The sequence below is a fragment of the Barbatula barbatula genome, assembly GCF_947034865.1.
Source record: "Barbatula barbatula genome assembly, chromosome: 6".
Lineage (NCBI taxonomy): Eukaryota > Metazoa > Chordata > Actinopteri > Cypriniformes > Nemacheilidae > Barbatula > Barbatula barbatula.
In genome coordinates, this window is record NC_136765.1 from 12,448,923 (window position 1) to 12,468,965 (window position 20,043).

At 37.9% G+C, this 20,043-nt stretch overlaps 3 protein-coding genes across 4 annotated transcripts in view; 1 reads left to right on the forward strand and 2 right to left on the reverse strand.

Moving 5' to 3' along the window:
* The window catches only part of ptgr2 (prostaglandin reductase 2), a 3,474-nt gene extending 2,463 nt beyond the window's left edge, over positions 1–1,011 (forward strand). The window contains exon 9 of the mRNA XM_079458251.1: positions 263–1,011. Within this exon, the coding sequence (XP_079314377.1) occupies positions 263–327 (65 nt within the window). The 3' untranslated portion in view covers positions 328–1,011. The remainder of the gene's footprint in view (positions 1–262) is intronic.
* tmem62 (transmembrane protein 62) lies at positions 814–11,141 on the reverse strand. Its single transcript, XM_079458250.1, has 14 exons — positions 10,702–11,141; positions 9,706–9,817; positions 9,451–9,588; positions 7,862–7,907; positions 7,506–7,647; positions 7,294–7,418; positions 6,997–7,119; positions 6,205–6,360; positions 5,888–6,047; positions 4,865–4,978; positions 4,664–4,748; positions 4,493–4,588; positions 4,076–4,194; positions 814–2,764 (listed from the first exon to the last, which is right to left on the reverse strand). Exons 1-14 carry the CDS (start codon positions 10,936–10,938, stop codon positions 2,444–2,446), a joined length of 1,974 nt encoding a protein of 657 aa, XP_079314376.1. The 5' UTR covers positions 10,939–11,141; the 3' UTR covers positions 814–2,443.
* A 1,397-nt stretch (positions 11,142–12,538) lies between these two features.
* On the reverse strand, positions 12,539–19,008 carry hadhab (hydroxyacyl-CoA dehydrogenase trifunctional multienzyme complex subunit alpha b). Of its 2 annotated transcripts, none has more exons than XM_079458252.1 (20): positions 18,840–19,008; positions 17,703–17,744; positions 17,514–17,584; positions 17,297–17,430; positions 17,018–17,156; positions 16,550–16,669; positions 16,365–16,467; positions 16,159–16,281; positions 15,943–16,061; positions 15,802–15,858; positions 15,607–15,716; positions 15,107–15,241; positions 14,817–14,988; positions 14,640–14,726; positions 14,420–14,560; positions 14,274–14,342; positions 13,978–14,173; positions 13,769–13,883; positions 13,437–13,582; positions 12,539–13,314 (listed from the first exon to the last, which is right to left on the reverse strand). In XM_079458252.1, exons 1-20 carry the CDS (start codon positions 18,904–18,906, stop codon positions 13,169–13,171), a joined length of 2,292 nt encoding a protein of 763 aa, XP_079314378.1. In that variant the 5' UTR covers positions 18,907–19,008; the 3' UTR covers positions 12,539–13,168. The 2 variants fall into 2 exon arrangements, with proteins under 2 accessions (XP_079314378.1, XP_079314379.1); XM_079458253.1 differs by lacking the exon at positions 18,840–19,008 and adding an exon at positions 18,116–18,804 and having other exon boundaries at positions 12,708–13,314.
* Between the last annotated feature and the right edge of the window lie 1,035 nt (positions 19,009–20,043).

Below are 20,043 nucleotides of genomic sequence, written 5' to 3' on the forward strand. Positions count from 1 at the left end.
GGCCGTGTAAATGAAATGGATACTTTCTATCAGTACACTGGACTCCATAGTTACTTACTATTAAGAGAAACAAGCATATGATTAGTCATTAGCTATACACATGTTCATAACATGTAGTAATTTAGCATACAAAGCTTCTACTTTTTCCTCATATGTATCATAAGCAACTTACAATATGGGCCCTTTCTACATATACGGTAAATGTGCGGTGTTAGATTAAGAAGATGACACATCTTACCCCCCTCTCATGTGCATATTTCAGATGCCTTTTGCTCCATGATGACCGGAGGCAACGTAGGGAAACAAATAGTCAAAATTTCAGACTGAGTTTAGACGTCTCCATCAGAAGGTGCTGCTTTCACACGAGACCTTGTTGGGGTTGTGTAACCTATGGGTCAAAGAACGAACTGAAAGGTTGTGCCGATTCCATGATTGAATAATCATTGTGCCTAAAACATTGTTTTTGCAGTGTGTTCTGTACGTTGACTAGGGTAAAAACACAAGTTCAATAAGTCATTAAATAAGCATTATTTGGTATCACTACATTGAGGTTGTTTTTGTTAACGCGTTACATTATTAAACACATTAGCTATCATGAACTAACAGTGAGCAATATAAATTTAGCAATTATTAATGTTTGTTCACTTGAGTTCATGGTAATAAAATTGTTCATGTTAGTTCATTGTGCATTAACTAATATTAACAGTTACATTTGATTTTAAAAAGTAAGAGTCGGTGTTGAATTTAATGAACTGAGATTAATAAATGCTATACGCGTGTAGAAGTATTGCTCACTTGTAAACTCATGTTGTTCAATGCATTAATAAATACATCTTTATTGTAGAGTCACTGTATATTTACTGCATATATCTCTTAAGTGTCTATCTTAAAAACGGACTTGAATTGTCTTGAAATAGTATGCTCTTGATAATAACCCATTGTCATGATAAAATAAATTTAATTCATGTTTATACATTTGTCAGGCTTTATGATGGTTGGAAGGCCTTACTTGAGAAAGAAACAAACCAAATCACAATATGAAACCCCTTTACTCTCTTACACTTAAATACAGATAACATTTTTTATAAAATTAGGTCATTTTTCTTCTGAGGGAAAACATAAAATTTTCAAGACGGAATTTCTTACCCCTATTTAGCTGTAAAACTGTTTTTACAGTAAAATCTGGGAAAAAAACAGTGTTTCACTGAAAAACATAAAGCCACATGATCACAGGGAATGCCCGTTAAACAATGCAGAGCAACTGGAAGCGATGAACACTACAATATAAATATAATTGAGTACATTAAAAAATAAAATTTCAAAACCAAATAATAAAATCAAAATAACATCAAATCAGGTCTCAAACATTCAAAAAGTCCTATTGTATCACCACAAATCTAGATTAACATGAATTAAGTAAATGTGGAATCCTTACAAGTTTACTGTCACAATCATGAGCCTTAAAACTGCGAAACTTCTAAAACAACATTCAAGTCAAACAAAAGCAGCCTATTGTTCAAGTCTTTACTTTCCTGAGAGACAACAGAGACACAGAGCGACCTGACAAAACATCAATAAACATCATGGAATGCACCAGAAACTCTTTCTGTTACCTGTCAAGTCGATTATGGGCGCAATGAAAGACTTCAATGACAATACAGTTTCTTTTCAAAATAGCTGATTTTTCTCCCTGAAATGGCCATTGTCCTTAGGCTGTTTGTGTGGTTTGCAATTCTGCACAGAAAGAGCTATCGAACAATGTTTACCTCCGTAAAAAAAAAGCGTGTCCATGTGTTGTTCTATTGTATTTTCTACATCAAGTTGTGGTATTTTGGCTGTAATTTTTTATCTTAATTTAGATGTTTTTTATGTAAATGACAACAGAGACGCCCGAACAGAAACTAGGTCCAATGAGGTTCATTTTACACTGATTTTAAAGTGATAGTTTCTGTCATCATTTACTCAACCTCGCGTTTCAAACCCATATCGCTTTCTTTCAGATATTTGAAGAAAGTTGGTAACCGAACAGCACCGACACCCATTCACTTCTATTGTCTGGACAAAAAACCAATGCAAGTGAATAGGGGCAAGTTAACAACATTCTCTAATACATCTTCTTTTGTGTTCTTCAAAAGAAAGTCATACAGGTCTAAAATGACAACAGGGTAATTAAATAATGACAGAACTTTTATTTTTGGGCGAACCATCACTTTTAATCTTTGTGTGCATAAAGGATGAGAACCGGGTCAAATAGGGCCCCATCAGCCAAATGTAATAATAGCTTCGTGTGAAGGAGTTGAATACTAACTAGGGTAATCTAATGGAAATGATTGGCAAATCAGTTACTGATAAGAAAAGGAAAGAGGAGGGAAGAAATTGGCACTAAATCAAGTCTGTCAAATAAAAACATACAGACTGAGAACGACAAGTGAGAACATCACTGTCACAATGGTCTGTTGGTTCTGCTAACATCAGAGAAATGAGGCTGTGGTCCCCACCAGACCCTGTACACCAACAGCAGGGCCATGAGTAGGGCCCAGGTACGGACTGGAGACAGGAAAAATGCCAGGGGCCCGTAGGTCGCCAACAGAAAAAAGCAAGAATACGCCTGCCAGATCAAGAGCACCAGCATGCCCAGGTGCACCGCCAGAGTCCGCCAGCGGTTACCTGGTCGGCAGAAGTGCGAGCGGAAGTTGGCGCCTCGACACCTGTGATGAAGACTCCAACAGAGGTAATATGTGAGAGGCATGTTGAAGAAGAGGACCTGTGGTGCAAAGACAATATTTTAAGGTTGTGCTCCAAGGTATCTATTGAATAATTTGGCCTAAAGTGCCTTGAATAAAGTGCCTAAAGCACTTCCTGTTTCCATCTTTCAGATTTAAAAAGAAATGTCACATTAATAATTAAGTCTCTAGAGGTTAGTTTAACATTTCAATTCGGTACGAATGTCCTGTTTGTTGTACTTTGTTCCTACATTTGTTTAGTGATAAAATACTGAAACAAGAAGTGACTCTGGGCCAGTGTTGTTTATGGCTTGCAAAATGGTCTATAATTACCATCCACAATGGCCCCTAATGATATCTTTATTCTTAGCTTGTGCGCTCGAGTTTCACACTTTACATGTCCAAGCCCTTTAAGTTTGAATGGATTTTGACTGGCTGTGAATGATTCATCACTTCTTCACACGTTGTAATAATATAATCTACCCATAAGCACTAACAGTGAGTACTAAATATAAATGAAAGTCACGTTCATATTACGCATATTATAATATTATGAAGAATATGCTTCAATAATAATTTCTTATAATGCACTGTAGTACTTTCAGTTTAGTTTCATTAATGTACATTTCATAGAAAATAACTTGCAATAATACCATCTATCTCAATGTATTTAATTTATACATAATGTCTTTCTTTTATTGGTCAGTTTATAATCATTATTTCATTATGTAAACGCTGCATTACGTAAAGCTGCTTTTCAACAATAAAAATTGTGAAAAGTACTATTTAATAGAAAACACTTTCCCAACAATTGTTTTTGGTATAAACGGGCCCTAAGAATGAATGAATGAATGAATAATCAGTGTTTACCTTTTGTGTTATATTTATATATTTCATTCATAATGGAACAACACTTAGTTTCCTCAAATTATGCTCATATTCAAAAGAATTATAATAAAATTGTAGCCAATACATTAAAAAACTAAAATCAATATATGTGGTGCTCATTTTGTTGTGCTGTATGGTAAAATTGTAATATTTTTATTGGGCTTTTGATAGTACTCAACTAAGTTTAAAGATACTGTCTCTACTTAGTTAAATAAACAATATTCTACATGTTAGAGAACAAAAAAGGAATTAATATTTAATGCCGTAATTATTTTTGTTTATTCTGAAACGTCTCTCTTCTGACTGTATCTAATAACTTTGAATTGTAATTTAATAAATTCTCATTCCTGCCATTCCAGTTCAACCTCCTGTGGGGTCTGACCCTTTCAATTAAAATTCAACTCAAATTGAAAAGGAGTCAAAAACCCGTTTCATAATGCTCTGCATCTTGAATACCGTATTACCTGAATAACTCCTACGACATAAGTCAGACTGCCTTCAAGAAAATGTCCATCCACAAACACACCAAAAACAAAGCAGGCCCCGTAGTGTCCTTCAATGACTTCCCCAATGAACCATGGGCCTAAAAACACCAGACAAAACAGTCTTTATCAGCAGAAATTGCGAAAAAATGGACAGTGGACAGTTTTATTGTGCTCCCGATCAAACTAATGGGGTCAGGGGTTGATTATAAACATTTATAAGACTGAGAGGCAATTACAGTTACATTACGTCTCACTATAATCTCATTATCTACCATTTATTCACTTTTGCAACGACTAAAAAACACTCCACTCTTTTGGTCTGAAAAGGGATTACAATGTTATAAGTGATTATGACCCGACAATTTGCAAAAAGTTAAGTAGGTGACTGTAACTTACCCAACGCTGTGCAAAGATTGAACAGCAGTAGGGAATAGTAGAATATGTTGATTTTACTGAGAAGATGTAAGGATGTCAATGCTTGAGAAAACAACCCTGGAAAAATTATGTTATATTACAAAAAGTACATTATGTTTTTTTTACATGGAGAATTTTAGTCAATCGACTTACCTCTTGTAGAAGACATATGCATAAACCTGAAGACTACTAGCCCACCTAGGTTAAGTAACACTATTGCCACAAATGCAATCCGTGCCTGTGCAAAAACACACAAGGGTAGATGCATAAATACCAAAGAAATGCCTAGATAAATCACGAATGCATGTGAGTTTTACAAAGACACGTTATGTATTTTTTGTGTCATTATCTTACCAGTATGTAGTGGTCTGTAAGGAGAATGAAGGACTGTGCGAATCCGAAGCTGGGGGTGAGATTTTCTTCCAGGGTGAACTGTTGCTCACGTACTTTTGAGCGACCTGCTATATCCTGGCATAAGAATAGCAAACGTAGTACAACCATTTCACTATATTAAACCATTAGAAAAAATGTTGTCCATAAATACAATCAGTATTGCATTTAAATAAGTGTTACGGAAAAAAATGTTACGGAAAAACACCACTTAATATCTGAAAGAAATGTGGGTCATGCTTGCAAAATGCACATGCAAAAATAACACCACAACGCTTTTATGGTGCAGAGCTGCTGCAGTTCTGGGTAGTTGCCAGAGCATTGCCATTATGTTTCAAGCATGGCTATAGGTTGCCATGGTGTTGCTAGGTGGGTATTTATGATCCCTATATCATTTCCTGGACTCTGAACATAGCTAGGTTCCTGCTGTCATTCCAATCATGTATGCCTTTCTTTCTTCTGTAGAACACAAAAGAAGATATTTTGAGAAATGTCTCCATACAATGGAAGTCAATAGGGTCCAATGTTGTTTGGTTACCAACATTCTTCATAATATCACGTTTTGTGTGTCACAGCAAAAAGAAAGCCCCACTTACTGAAACTGAGAATGATAAAATGGAAGGAGAACTAATGGTTTAAAATGAAATTAAAATGTTGGCAGTTAAAGGGAGCTGGTCTTCTGTCATTATTTACTTACCCCTAAGGTTGTTCCTAGCCTGTATTGATTTCTTTGTTCTGCTGAACACAAAGGAAGATATTTGGAAGAAAGTCAGTAACCAAACAGATCTCATCCCCCATTTACTTGCTATAGTAGGGAAAATAAATACTATGGGTGTCAATGATGGATGAGATATGTTTGGTTACCGACATTCTTCAAAAAATATATTCCCTTGTGTTTAGCAGAAAAAAATGTATAAAGATTAGCAACGACCGGAGGGGTATTTTTGGGTGAACTATCCCTTTAAGCATGCATTGGTTTTTAGTTACCTCAACTTTAACACTGATGGTGTGCAGGCCCGTAGAGTAGATTGATGGGTCCCATGGCAGCACATACAGAGGTCCCTCTGCCCTGACAGCTTTTTCCAGCATACCTCCATCCACACTCACATACACGGCTGTGATCTGAGATTCTGAAAAGGCCAGAACCCTAAAACAACCCAACGCACAGCACAAATAGCAACAGTGAGTTTTGTGTGCCCAGCAGAACTTCAAAATGTGACCTAACAAGACACGCATGGGGGGAATAAACTTGGATGGAATACAGCATTGTTTTATTAGGTCGAAGAGGAAACACAAAGAGACACCTGATGTGTGTGGAACTGCGGATACGATCAAGAGATTCCACCCCTGGATCCAGGTACTGCGCGTCTTTGGGATTAGTGATGAGCACAGCTGGCCAGTCCTCGAACTTCAAGTCGGAAAAACTAAGAAGGTCATGATCAAAAGCCAATATCCTGTACCTGTATCAAAAAGAACGATTGTTACTTTGGTAAAAGTATATTCAACTATCCACCACGATAATAGGCTTCTATGAACTGTTCTTATCACCTCAGGGCCCTCATGAGCCCGTCTAAAATTCTATCCATACAGTACAGCCATTCTTTAAAGGTAAATTTCACCCAAAAATGAAATGAAAAATAATTTAACCACCCCTCGGGATGAGGTAATGAGCAAGGTTTGAACATAGTTTGTTTATGAACTTTTTGTTTTTGTTTATTTTTAACCTTAAAAATGACAAATTGTAGCTTTAATGTGTGTCTATGAAAATGTCTCACCTATGTAGAAATGTAGTACATGGCTAATTTTCATATGGTTGTGGTTTTAAATGGCTAAGAGGTTTACTCAAACCCCAAGCTGACCAGTCCTAAAACGTCATGTCAAACTAAGAGGATCATGGTCAAAAAACAATGTTTTGTTTCTGAACCAAGGAAGAAGAATTGTGTGTGACTACATGCAAAACTATTTTGTCAGTACATTACAATGCCAAACAGTTATTATTATATGTCAGCTGTTATTTGAGCTGTCTTGCTAAGACTATATGAAGAAGCTATATGAACATCTGTTCGCATTCCCTTGAGCAAGAGCCTTGTTCTCACCTGCGGTTATCCATCCAGTCTCCCAGCTCTAACTCCAGTGTGCCTCCTCTATGTCGACTATGCAGTAGGGGCATGAAGCCTCCTAGTGTATGTAGGTGCCCACACAGATACGCTACAGCTGTACTGTAAAACCCAATGGATGAGATTCTTTATCAGTTCATTGTGTTTAGACTCATATGTGGTCAAATGTTCACACTTTAAGCAATGAAAGCTAGACATGTATCAGATTAATAACCATATTTGAGTGAATATAGTGATTGAAAAAGTGGTTGCACCATAAAGGAGATGTGTCCAAACCTCATGAGCGCTCTGACTCCTGGGAAGGGGGAGATGACAGTAGATGTAGTGTAATGTCCAAACCAGATAGATTTGTTACTGCTCAGGCTCTCCTCTCTAAAGGTCGCCAATAAATCCATATCAGTCTATAGGGAAAACTCAAATTTTAGTCCAAAGAAAAGTCTGCTGTCATATTCACGATTAAAAAGGTCAAGTTAAAATATTGGTCCTACCTTACTTAGGAAACCAAAGAAGTTATAGGGCCGTTTGGGTCCCGGTGTCAAAGTGGCGTCGGCACAAATGAATGAGTAGTTTCCAAAGGGTGTTCTGTGTATGTAGTGGAAAGATCCCACATTTTGATTGGCCGAGTATTTTCTAGATATTCAGAAGAGAAAACAAAAGTAATTCTGATATTTTAGCAGTTTAATAAAACATTATACAGACGGTTTCAACTATATATAATATACGCCGAGACCTGTGTTAAAAAAAAGGAATTTAGACTGACGTCAATAACTATGATGCAGTCAAAGTGAAACTTTTTTAAAGCTTAACAACATTCAGCTATTCACAGGTGCATATTTGTACAGACCTGTAATAATTGTTCACACTCTCCAGTGATATAATATTAAAGGCATCTAAGGAAACAAAAAGAGAATATCCGTCAAGATTTCCTGGAAATGGAAGACAACCAGCGACAAAATAACTGATAATGGAGCTCTTATTACAAGTCTGGCAGCGTCCGTAATGTAACACCAGTTACAGTTCCTGTGGGCAAACGGGATAATGGCAAAAGAAGAAAAATGATAGACGAAACGAGTTATGCGAGCTCATGAGAGATATTTCATAGGTTTTATCCAGCAACTACACCCATCTAAAGCTTGCACTTAAGCTTAATATATGTAAATTAAACAACATGAGCCCACTGTCAAGGTACATTTTATCAACCAAAGTGACATCTCATTGATCCAAAATCCTACTACATATAACTGTATATTAAACAATGCTACATATTAAATTCAGAATTATTGCAAATGAGCATATCACAATGTGCATATTGCAGTGGTTTGAAAGTAATGAATCAATTATTTTAATATTCAAGTCGAAGTTTAAGACAGGGCAGACGATTCTTTTCAGAAACCATTTGACGCAGGCCTACCTTACGCGTGTCCTATGGTGTGGCAGTAAAAACTAAGAAAGCAAACTGTTAATAATATGTGAATTATATTTCTAACCTAAAATAGCATAGTTTTTATTTTCTGAATATTTGCTGTCACACCATAGGACACATTTAAACGTTTATTTGTCAACTACCCAAGTCTCTCTCTTCTGATACCAATCACTAAGAAAAGTGGTCTAAATACTTGAACATATAAATGCTTTTACATGTTTTGTGCAATCATTGCATTCAGTCCATATGTAATGATAGGATGTCCCGCTTGTCTTGTTTGGAGAAGGCGTGGCTTTGGAGAGCGCTCTGAAGGAAAGGTGGGATCTTATGCTTGATGCTAGCTTGCTATATTTTTAACCTCTCAGAAATCACCAACCCTACCTTTAATAGGAAAGGTTTCAGTTGATAAAGATTGCAGAGAGACCGGCATGTGAATGTCGCCTGTGTGTGCATGCATTAGGACAGCTATGACAGGTTTAGTCTATTTCATAACATAAAGCTATTATACGACTTTTGTGTGTATCATACGAGTCATTCATTCGATACGAGAGATTCATTTTGTGATTATCTTCGATCTGAATCCCCAACCATTATATGGGTTATCCTGAGGATAATTAAATGATGAGAATTTTTGTTTTGGAGTGAACGAGAAGTAACGCTATGTGGCACCAAGATAAGTTAATGAGTAAAGTTAATATTAATCTACTGAAGTTGATTTTCTTATCAAAACAAGCAGGCAATATCCTGTTTGATAGAGAACTGGGCTTCATTTCAAGTCCTTAGACCTGCATAGTATTATCCAGCTTTCTGGACTCAATGTCCTGTAATTGTTTTATTGTTAAGAGACTGTGGGGCCAAGATTGTCTATTATTCTTCTAGACAATAAGTGATGTACAAAGAGGAAACTTAATATTGATCTTTATTTAGATCCTAACTCGTTTTTTTCAGACAACTCCATGCAGATGTCTACACGCAATTGACACTAAAAATGAAGGGAAATAAATAATCACCATGGTTCCCTCGAATGTCAATCCATTTAGTGCGTTCCAACACTCGTGATCTTTTCAGGACGTTGTGGTAGGCCTGCCACTCCACTTCATGCTGAAGAGAGCCCATTTTACTTTGCGTCTTTGCGTCTGTCAAGTCCCCTGTTAAATAGTCCAAAGGCAACATACTTGTAACTCCATTTAAAATTATAAGTAGAATTTATATTGGCCAATTTTGTAGTCAGTTTTCTAAGCTTGAAGTATCAACCACCAATTTACCTGTGGCCAGCACAAGATCAGGTTTAATCACATCAATAGTGTCACTACAGAACCGTTCAAAGTCAGAAATCCTCCCCGGATCATGAAAACGACTGATGTGGATGTCAGATACCTGTGCAAATAAACATCATGGTTAAGTCTGACACAGGCTTATGTGCAGTTTTTATAGAACAAGTGTTAGTGGCATTTTGCGTTAACATACTTGGAGGATTGATGTGGTGTGACATGATTTTTTGTGTTTCCAGGACCTTATAGAACCAATGGTCCTAATGTGTTTACATGCTAATACAGTAGTGCATATTAATAATGTTATGTATTGCAATTATTGTAGCCTGTATTAAAAGTAACATTCCTATGCAGTGTCCGTCCATTTATGACGTCGTAAAATAATTATTGATAATTTATTAAGAAATGATTAAGCTATTAATGAAAGTCTTTAATGTATTGCAGTTGACCTTAATAAAAAGTAAAATTAGTTTTTGTATTATTCATATTTCATTACGTTAATTTAATCTCAAAACTGGTTTGCTTGCCTTGGTCTTTTTTTCGGCAGGGTCAGATTTTGTGTCGTCTTTGTTGAATGCTTTATTCATTAAACATATCACTAATAAATATATTTTATAATAATCATATGACGATTTTCCAACTTTATTTATTCGGCCTACATATTTATTATGTAAATAATCATTTATTATGACAGAACACAAAATAAAAGCCATTAGTCAAGCCAAAGGTCAGATTTTCTTTCGTTTTTGTTGAATGCTTTATTCATTAAACATATCACTAATAAATATATTTTATAATAATCATATGACGATTTTTCCTACTTTATTTATTCGGCCGACATATTTATTATGCAAGTAATCATTTATAATGACACAACACAAAATAAAAGCCATTTGACAATCAACCACGTGATCAGCTGTTGACAGTACAAATGTTATTGTGACCTCTCGCCACCGGTAATGTGATTGACAGCACAAACTGTCCTCTTACCTGCACAAACCAAAATATATTCTCCAGCTGCCCGCTGGGATACGGCGGGCCGCTTATCTTCTCCGTGCTTCCATCCCCGGATTGGTGTAAACTGCGTTTAGGGTGCCAAGCGGTGTCATACATGTCAAAGACCAAAGAAGTGAAGAACGAGAGCAGTAGCCCAACAATCACCAATGCCGCAAACACCCTGAGCATCCTGCCGAAATGTCTCTGCCCTCGCCGAGATCCTGGACGCATCACATTTATAAGGCTCCTGGTCACGCACACCTCCCTCTCATGCTGAAGGGGGGTAACCGATGAGATGTTTACATCCTCATTCTCCCGGCTCAGTAAAAGCTAAACAGTGCAGAAATGGACGCAAAAATCGACATCATCCATTGGTAACTTCCGGGTGGCGGAATACTCAAAAGTTCCTGGCGGAAATGACGATGGTAAGAATCAAAACGGAGGGACCAAAGGGGCGGGGCTAAATTGAGCTTCACGGTCCGGAAGTGATTTTGTGCCCGCTAGGAAAAGCACAAACATGATGTTAATTATATTAAATATACATTAAACATGTATTTATTATAATATGCAAAACACAACCAGAATAGTGTTTTTGCCTTTTACCGTACATTTTGAGTTCAGATAACTATTTTTATATAGAAAATAATGCGTTCAAACAAATCGGATTTGGGATATTTCCCACCACAAACCCACTGTCCACTGTCTTAGCGCCATAAAATTTTTTTTCATAAAAGTAAAAAGTAAAAGTAGTTCATAACATTAGGAAAATTATAGGGTTGGTTTTGGAAACACAGTTTGGGTTCCAAATGGATCTGAGGGGATTGATAATGTGCCAGGTGATTTAGTAGTCTCCCTTAAAAGCATACTGCACCTTTTGGAATGGCATCCATTTAACAATTGAAAATTGTGTTACTGGAAAATAATGTTCAATTATTTAAAATAAACGTGCTGAATTGAGTAGTTGAGACTTGAGTGTAGTTAATTGCTTTCCATCGGGGTTCACACATCAGCCAAGACGTGCTGCACTGGTGGTCCGCCACTGGGCCGCTGACCTTGGGTTATGTATATTTAAATACAGAATTGCATTGCCATTTTGCGTATTGCATTTCAAATTGCAACCAATATGCTTCCATACAGCTGGACTAGGCGACTGCTTCTTTCCTTTGTCTGGTTTATAAAGGACAGAGAGAAAGCGATAGCGTAACGTGTTGGTTGGCACGTTTTATTGCAGTTAACCATTTAATCGTCTATCAGCATTAAGGAATGTGATCAAATGATTTTCCCCTTGCCTTTCCCCCACCTATTCTGGCATCCTGGCACACAGCAGCTGTCCACCATGTTAAAATTGTCAAGTCTATGCAGCCTGGTTTTAAATTATTGTTTGACCACTGTCAATACCAACGCTACAGCCGCTCTAGCGCTCTCCTGAATGCCTGCCAAAATGGCCGAGTTCAGGTTGTGTGACGTCATTGTCCGGAGCTCTATATAGACCCCTTTAGGGCCGACGTCAAGCTTAGCTCACAGCATTAGCTGGAGTCAAATCAAATGGAAACTGGAGGCTGTCGATGCAAACCAGCACAGATTTGGATTCATCAATTTAAATTATAATCTTGTGATGTTGTGCCACAATCGACAGAATACAGTCTCAAATTTGATATTTTAACACACAGGCTACCTGCTGCCATTGCCAAACAAAAACACTGACGACAGCTGTAGTTAAACACAATAAAACTGAACAGAAACGATCATCGAAAATGCTCGCGTTTCACACTTTGTACTGGTTAACCGATTGCAACACTTTTTGAAATGTGTTTGTATCATATTATCCTTTGAATGTACTAATGATATCAGAGATAACCTGAGACATTTCTAAATACCAGAAGTAAACAGGTATGAAGCACTAAGACTAAACATAGAATTGTAGATTTTTCCGGACATTGCAGTCACAACAAAAAAAAAGATTCAGTCACATCTTCCACATCAAAACACAACCACTGAAGCCTTCTGTTAAATTTCATTTAATTTATTCACATGAATTCTTTTTTAGAGGCCACTTTCGATTTTTAAACAGAGATTTAGCACAAGGAACAGCTTATTAAAATTAAAATGGTTATTTTACAGACAAGTGCTTTTGGACTAAATTGACACCTGAGCTGTACTGGAATGCACAAGGTGTCTCTGACTGTTTGTTTTATTTGTATGCTGTCACTAGAAAAAAAAAGAAAAAAACCCATATAATTCATTAATGTACAAAACCAACCTACTACATAAGCCTAGTTGAATATTAACCATGCACATGGGCAGTTATGGGGAACATAAATGATATTATTTTCACTTGCAATGTAAAAACGTCCTTTTTAAGGAACAATCTTTATTCCACATTCAGTACTCTAAGTGCACATACTCGATTGTTTGTTCTTCACACATTTTGTGAAGTAGTGCTGGCACATAAGGGCTGAAGTCACTTGTGAAATTTCTTGCTTGGATCCTTAGCATGATCGAGCAGCAGCTGGCAAGGAGTGAACTGGTTCCCATAAACCTCTTCAAACCTTCTCATCTTTTCTACGAATTTGTCTGCGCCGAAGCTGTCCACGAACCTGAAGGGGCCTGCGTTTACAACAAACAATGTGAGAATTACCAATGAAGTGGGTGACCCATTACTCTTAAATGTAGAAATCATCTTTAAATACAAGGAGAGGTAATCCATCCATTGTAGATTTTGTTCTCACCTCCAAGACAGGGTGGAAACCCAAGGCCAAACACAGCTCCAATGTCACCTTCAACTGGATTGGCAAGGATTCCCTCTTGTAGACACAGAACGGCCTCGTTCACAAAACGAGACACCAACCTGTACTGTACATCTGAATCTGAAGATCTGGTTGCAAAAAACAACAAGTTTTAGAAATGTTTTCAATCCATAAAAACACATCTTACATTAATTCATCTTCGTATTCACATCAACTGGATTATTCAGCAATAAGCTTTATGGAAATCAGAATGCTTCAAAAGTGCCACTACCTATGTAACCCATACGATCAGAAGATCAAATGCGGCAACTTACACGGCAGCGTTTGGCGTAAGCTTGTAAGTCTCCAAAATGTCCAGAATTTCTGGGTTTACATCTCTCCTTTTAAGACCGGGCTGGTAGATGTAGCAGCCCTTGCCTGACTTACGACCTAACAGTGTTTCATAAAAAATCAACACATTATTCATTATGTGCTATATAAATAAGAATAAGTAAAAACAGTGATTACTGTACATAATATTTACCCTTGAAGCCTTTCTCCACCATGGTCTTTAAAACATCAACATTTCCACCACCAAATCTGGAGCCAAAGGCTTTGCCGAGATCTTCAGCCACATGAGCTGCCACGTCGATGCCAACTTCATCAGCCAGAGTAGCAGCCCCCACAGGGAAGCCAAAGCCTGTGGTCAGTGCGTCCAGCTTTTTGGGGTCTGCACCTTCCTGTATGTAGACAGTTCAAAAGAATTACTATCCAAGAACTCATGACCTGATTTATGTTTATAGCCATTTTAAGAGATGAGAATAAATAAAATACACAAACCTGCAGTACACGCACTGCCTCTGCCAACATGGGCGCTAAACATCTGGTTGTGTAGAATCCTGGTCCATCCTGCAAATAAACGTTACAATTAAAAATGTATTACAGATTTTATATAGATCTATTTATTAAGCATGTGTGATGCTTACCCCAACAACGATAATGACTTTGCCTTGTTTCAGTCCGACGGCCACCGCTGAAGCTGTGGTGTCTTTAGATGTTTTATCCGTTGTGATGATCTCCAGCAGCTGCATCTTATCCACTGGAGAGAAGTAGTGCATTCCAATAACCTTACAAACAACACGGCAGAGTTAAAAGGTTGTACCATATCGCCCCACTTACTCTCAATAGCGTATTGAAGTCTCATACCTTTTCAGGTCGCTTGCTTGCAGCAGCAATGTCTTTGATAGGTAAAGCAGATGTGTTTGTTGCAAATATACAGTGGGGAGGAATGACCTGTAATTACAAAATGTTATGACACTTTTAAAGAGATCTGCTGTACTTCCAAAAAAGGTTATTTCTTGATTTAGCTTGATCTCGACGTACTGCTTCGACTTCTTTTATGACTTTGTGTTTGATGCTGAGGTCCTCAAAAACAGCTTCTATGATCATGTCTGCTTTCGCAAAGCCGCTGTAGTCCAGCTGCCCAGTGAGGTGGGATAGAATGCTGTCCCGTTGAAATGTTGTTAAGCTCTTCTTCTTAGTTTTGTCATTTAGTCTGAAAATGAACACTTGGAATTAACACTTAAAATACCCCACCAACTGATTTTAGAAAATGTACTTAATTGTAAATGAATTTAACGTTGCATTTTAATTCCGGTATGTTTCAGACTCACCCTTTATAGACCTGCTGCTGTCCACGGTTAAGACCCTCCAATGTGGTATCTTTAAGAATGGTGTGAATTCCTTTATCTACAGTCACCTGGCCGATACCTGCTCCCATAAGCCCAGCTCCTAAAATAGCAAGTGTTCTGCAAAACGAAAATAATGGAAGGAATCACCATGTTGTAAGTAGTACAACCAAATGGGCTGGTTGCACAAGATGGCGCTGGTGAGCTTTTGCGACACCATAGTCCACAGACTAATTTTGCAGTTGTATAACACTATCAAGTTGTTTTGGCTAAACAAAGTGCTCAGCAATGTAAAGAGGATCTGTCATATCGTTTATATATTACTTTCTACTTATTTTATATGAAAACCACCCATATTTGCAGGCCAAAAATCCTCAAAAGCTTAACTAGCGTATTGTGGTATTATAATACAATAGCTTTAAATTAATGGAGATGTCCATCAACCATCATACACCCTTATTAATGTGTGAAAATACTAGACGTACTTCACATCCTTTTCAGGTGTTCCGAATCGATTCTTCTTGCATATGACCTGACCGTGATATAGGCCAATAAGAGCTTTGGATTCAGAGGTCATGGCTAACTTGCCAAAATTCTGTAATGTGAGAGAAAAGTAGGGTATGAGTAAATAGTGCCTACTTTAATTTAAAATGAGGAAATAATAATTATTTTATTTTTACCTGTGACTCTGCCAGGTAACCTGCATTTGGACCCTGTTCCAAACCAGCCTTCACACACTGAGACACACAACAGGCTATTATTAATGATGTCATGAAAGAAAGATTAACTACAAACCAATCACACAGTGAAATGTTTTATACCTCTATTATTTTCAATGGTGCAGGATACAGTCCTTTAGTCTGTTTCATGACTTTCTTCTCAACTGTATTGTAGATCTGGTTTCTGACAAACGGAAAGCTCATGACATAGTCCTGGACCTCTATCGGAAAAATAAAAGGCGATGATTGGCAAATATTGCAATTATAACATAAAAATTACAATAAATAATTTTCAATATGATCTCAAAAAATACTTACTCTCCATCGTGCCTTTTTCTTTGGTAAGCTTGATTTTCTTGTTAGCAATTCCCCTAGCAATGTCCACAGCTACGTCCTCCAAGTAGTCCATAGTTCTCTCCTCAGGACTCTTTATTCCAGGCCCTGGGATTTATTTATATCATATCAATGTCTTTGCCTTACCTAAAATATAAATAAACAATTGCCAAATACAGAAGGTGCTGTACCGAGAGTATCCACCAGCTGGTGGACCAGTCCCATTTTCTTGGCTTTATCCGCACGGATGTTCCTTCCTGTTAGCATCATATCAAAGGCACTGGGAATACCAACCTACATAACGGGAAATGTGTGACACGATGAGGATAAATCAAGAGAATCGTAGCAAAGCCAGTGTCTACAGTACATAACAGACCATTTTGGGCAGTCTCTGTGTTCCTCCAGCTCCAGGCAGAAGGCCGAGCATGACCTCAGGAGTGCCAAGAACGGTCTTCTTATTCTTGGTAGCAACTCTGTACTGACAAGCGATAGCAACCTACAAAAGGAGAAAGACGTTATCAATATGCTTTAATATGTCTGTACATAGAGTAAAGAGAAATGGGTCAAGCATAAATTGTTTTGTTTTATGTAATTGGTTGGTAGTCTCAAGTCTTGAAAATGTTACATTTCCTAATTCTCAGTCCTATGGTTTATTGTGTACTATCACAAACTCTCACGTGTTTTCGATGGTGTGCATTTGTTTGTGTATTCTTTTGATAATCTGAGAATAAACATCATGTCTGTGCATAAACGTTTTGATAACCTATCAAAAATATTTTGCTGCACACCAAAGAAAGTGCAAAACATTACAACCAAAACAAAACATAAAAGGAAAACAAAGTACCTCCAAGCCTCCACCAAGGCACGATCCATTAATGGCAGCAACAATTGGCTTGGGAGACTTCTCAATCTTCTCAAACATCTTCTGTCCCTCCTGAGAGAGTCTGGTGACCTCTTCTGAAGTCTTACAGGCCTGAATCATGCTAAATACAAAGTCATGGCGAATACATTAACAGGTTTGACAACCAAATGCAATTAAGCCATTTGTAAGACAGTCAGAAGTTAAATGGCTATTTTAGGCTTATTTAACCTTATGATGTTAATGCCCATTGAATGTACTCACTTGATATCTGCGCCTGCAATGAAGCAGCCAGGTTTGGATGAGATGAGCACAGCGCTCTGGACAGCATTGTTTCCCCAAATCTCATTCATAACTTCTGTCAGCTCACTTTGCATTTGAACGGACAGAGTATTGACCTAGACATTGCAGAAAATAAACGTTATACAGTTACACCGCAATCTTTAAATTAAAAGCAAATGTGTCACACAGAGACTATTACCTTTGAATTTGGGTCATTGATGCGAACCACAGCGACATCCCCCTTGATCTCACAATTTACATGTGTACGAGCTAAACAGATATTAAACATTAAAAAAATGACATTTAAGGAAATTGAACATGCAAAATCAAGTCAAGACTTAGCGACATTAAGTAACAGTTCAAAACAATATTAAAATATTTATATTACCCATCATGGAGGAAGCAACTCTGAACGTTCTCCTGGTGGCACCTTTAACGGAAAGATCATTTTTTTATTATAAAGTTTGTAGGAAAGTCGGGAACAGGGATAATAAGTCATAACATCTAGTGCAGTGGTCTCCAACGTGGTGCCCGTGGGCACCTGGTAGCCCGCGTGAACTCTGTAAGGTGCCCGCTAAACACAGGGCTCACCAATAATAAATCTGTGACTACACCGATCAGCCAAGTGCTATATCGTCATGAAAGTTTATAATAAGCAAGTGTCATAAGCTTTAATATATTATTTAAATAAGAAAACTGAATTTGGATATGTGAGCGTAAAAATAAGGCATCACATGTTTAAAGTTTGAAAGTATGTCAGCCCTCTAGAGGATTTTAGATATTTTGGTAGCCCTCGCTTACAAAAAGGTTGGAGACCCCTTATCTAGTATATGAAGTGAGGGTCAGGCCGGGATAAGTGAGGGAAAAGACGGAGGAGTGTAGACAGGCCGGTAGAGGTCATGATTCCAGTTCAGTCACATACGTGACCTTTAACCTAGATTCCCTTTACCCTACACTACAAGTGCAACGTAATGTCAAACATCTCCGACACAATAAGGTCAATTGAAAACATTTATGTAAACGCAACTATGAATGTGAAGTACAATTAAACGATAAAATGTATCTGCATAAGTAAGTTAATTGAGTTGCGACAATCCCTGAAAAACTAGCTAACAACCGGAAATGCAACAACAATGCAACGTAGAAGGAGAATGTCAAACGCTTCCTAATCAATATATTTGTTTCTTACGTAATACGTTTAAAAAAGCAATTGAATGAGAACAGAATTTCAAAGCAGGCTAATTAGCTCTCCTGCTAATAAACGAGCTTTAAAACAAATCTAACGTTTACAAACAAGCGCGTTTCGCGCAACCTGCTTACAACTGACTCGAATCTAACCTGCGCGAGCATGTGGCTTCACAATAAGTCACAAACTACTCGAGACTAGCCCTTGAGTTTCTTAGCAATCGAGCTAAGCTACACCTCTGAGATTTACACTTCAACACAGGTCATTTACGTTAGTGTGAAACACGATTAAAATAATAATGCGGAGTGATTTAAGGAATGATGTGGAGGTGTAAAGTACCTGTAAACAGGTCATATCTCCTGCTTGAGAGTCTGGAGAGAGAACCCAAGGCTCGTACACCGGCCATGTTTGGAGGTCAATGTGTGTAATGACAGCAGGCGGAAGACTGGAGTAGGACGAGACCATTATTTCACTACACGTTGTAACTGGAGATCGGTCGCGTCGTTCCACTTTGAAAGCGAATGAATCGTGTGAAAATAAACGTTCAACATTTGCATGAGTCGTTATATCATTCGAAGTCTGGCACCCCTTAAAAAATGAAACATGCTTTCGGATACATTTTCATTTGTATGATTGTAAGTTTACTGCAAATACTTTGGTTAAACTGTGGTAGTTAAAGAACATGTTAGTATTTGGTTTGTCTAAATTGAATGACAGCATTAAAGGTCTGATCAAATCTCATGATGCCACCATGTTTATAACATTCTACTAAAATCAAGTGTTTTTCAATTGACACAATTGTATTTATTATATAAATGTATTTGTTCAACTTTTCAATTTACTGACATTGCATGAAAACAAATGATGTTTTATTGATATGTAAACGTTAAAAACTGTGCAAAGGTTGATTGTAGATCTATTTAAATACCTGCCTGCAAATTGTTACCAATAGATTTATTGAATAAGTGCAATCAGTTGTAATTCTGCAAACAAATCGGTTGGACAGCCTGCAATGTGATGTGTATCCACAAGATGGCCAAGAAGGAACAAATACATATTCGGTCAAACTGCATTTATACTGTATTCAATTATTCAAGCAATTATTATACCACTTAAAAAATATCCGGTCGATGTACCGGTCTGTCGTGGTGAAGAAAGAGCTGAGCCGCAAGGCGAAGCTCTCAATTTACCGGTCAATCTACGTTCCTACTCTCACCTATGGCCATGAGCTTTGGGTCATGACCGAAAGGACAAGATCCCGGATACAGGCGGCCGAAATGAGCTTCCTCCGCAGGGTGGCTGGGCGATCCCTTAGAAATAGGGTGAGAAGCTCGGGTAGAGCCGCTGCTCCTCCACATCGAGAGGGGTCAGTTGAGGTGGCTTGGGCATCTGTTCCAGATGCCTACCGCACGCCTTCCCCGGAAGGTATTCCAGGCTCGTCCGACCAGGAGGAGACCCCGGGGAAGACCTAGGACACGCTGGTGGGACTATGTCTCCCGGCTGGCCTGGGAACGCCTCGGTGTCCCCCCGGAAGAGCTAGAGG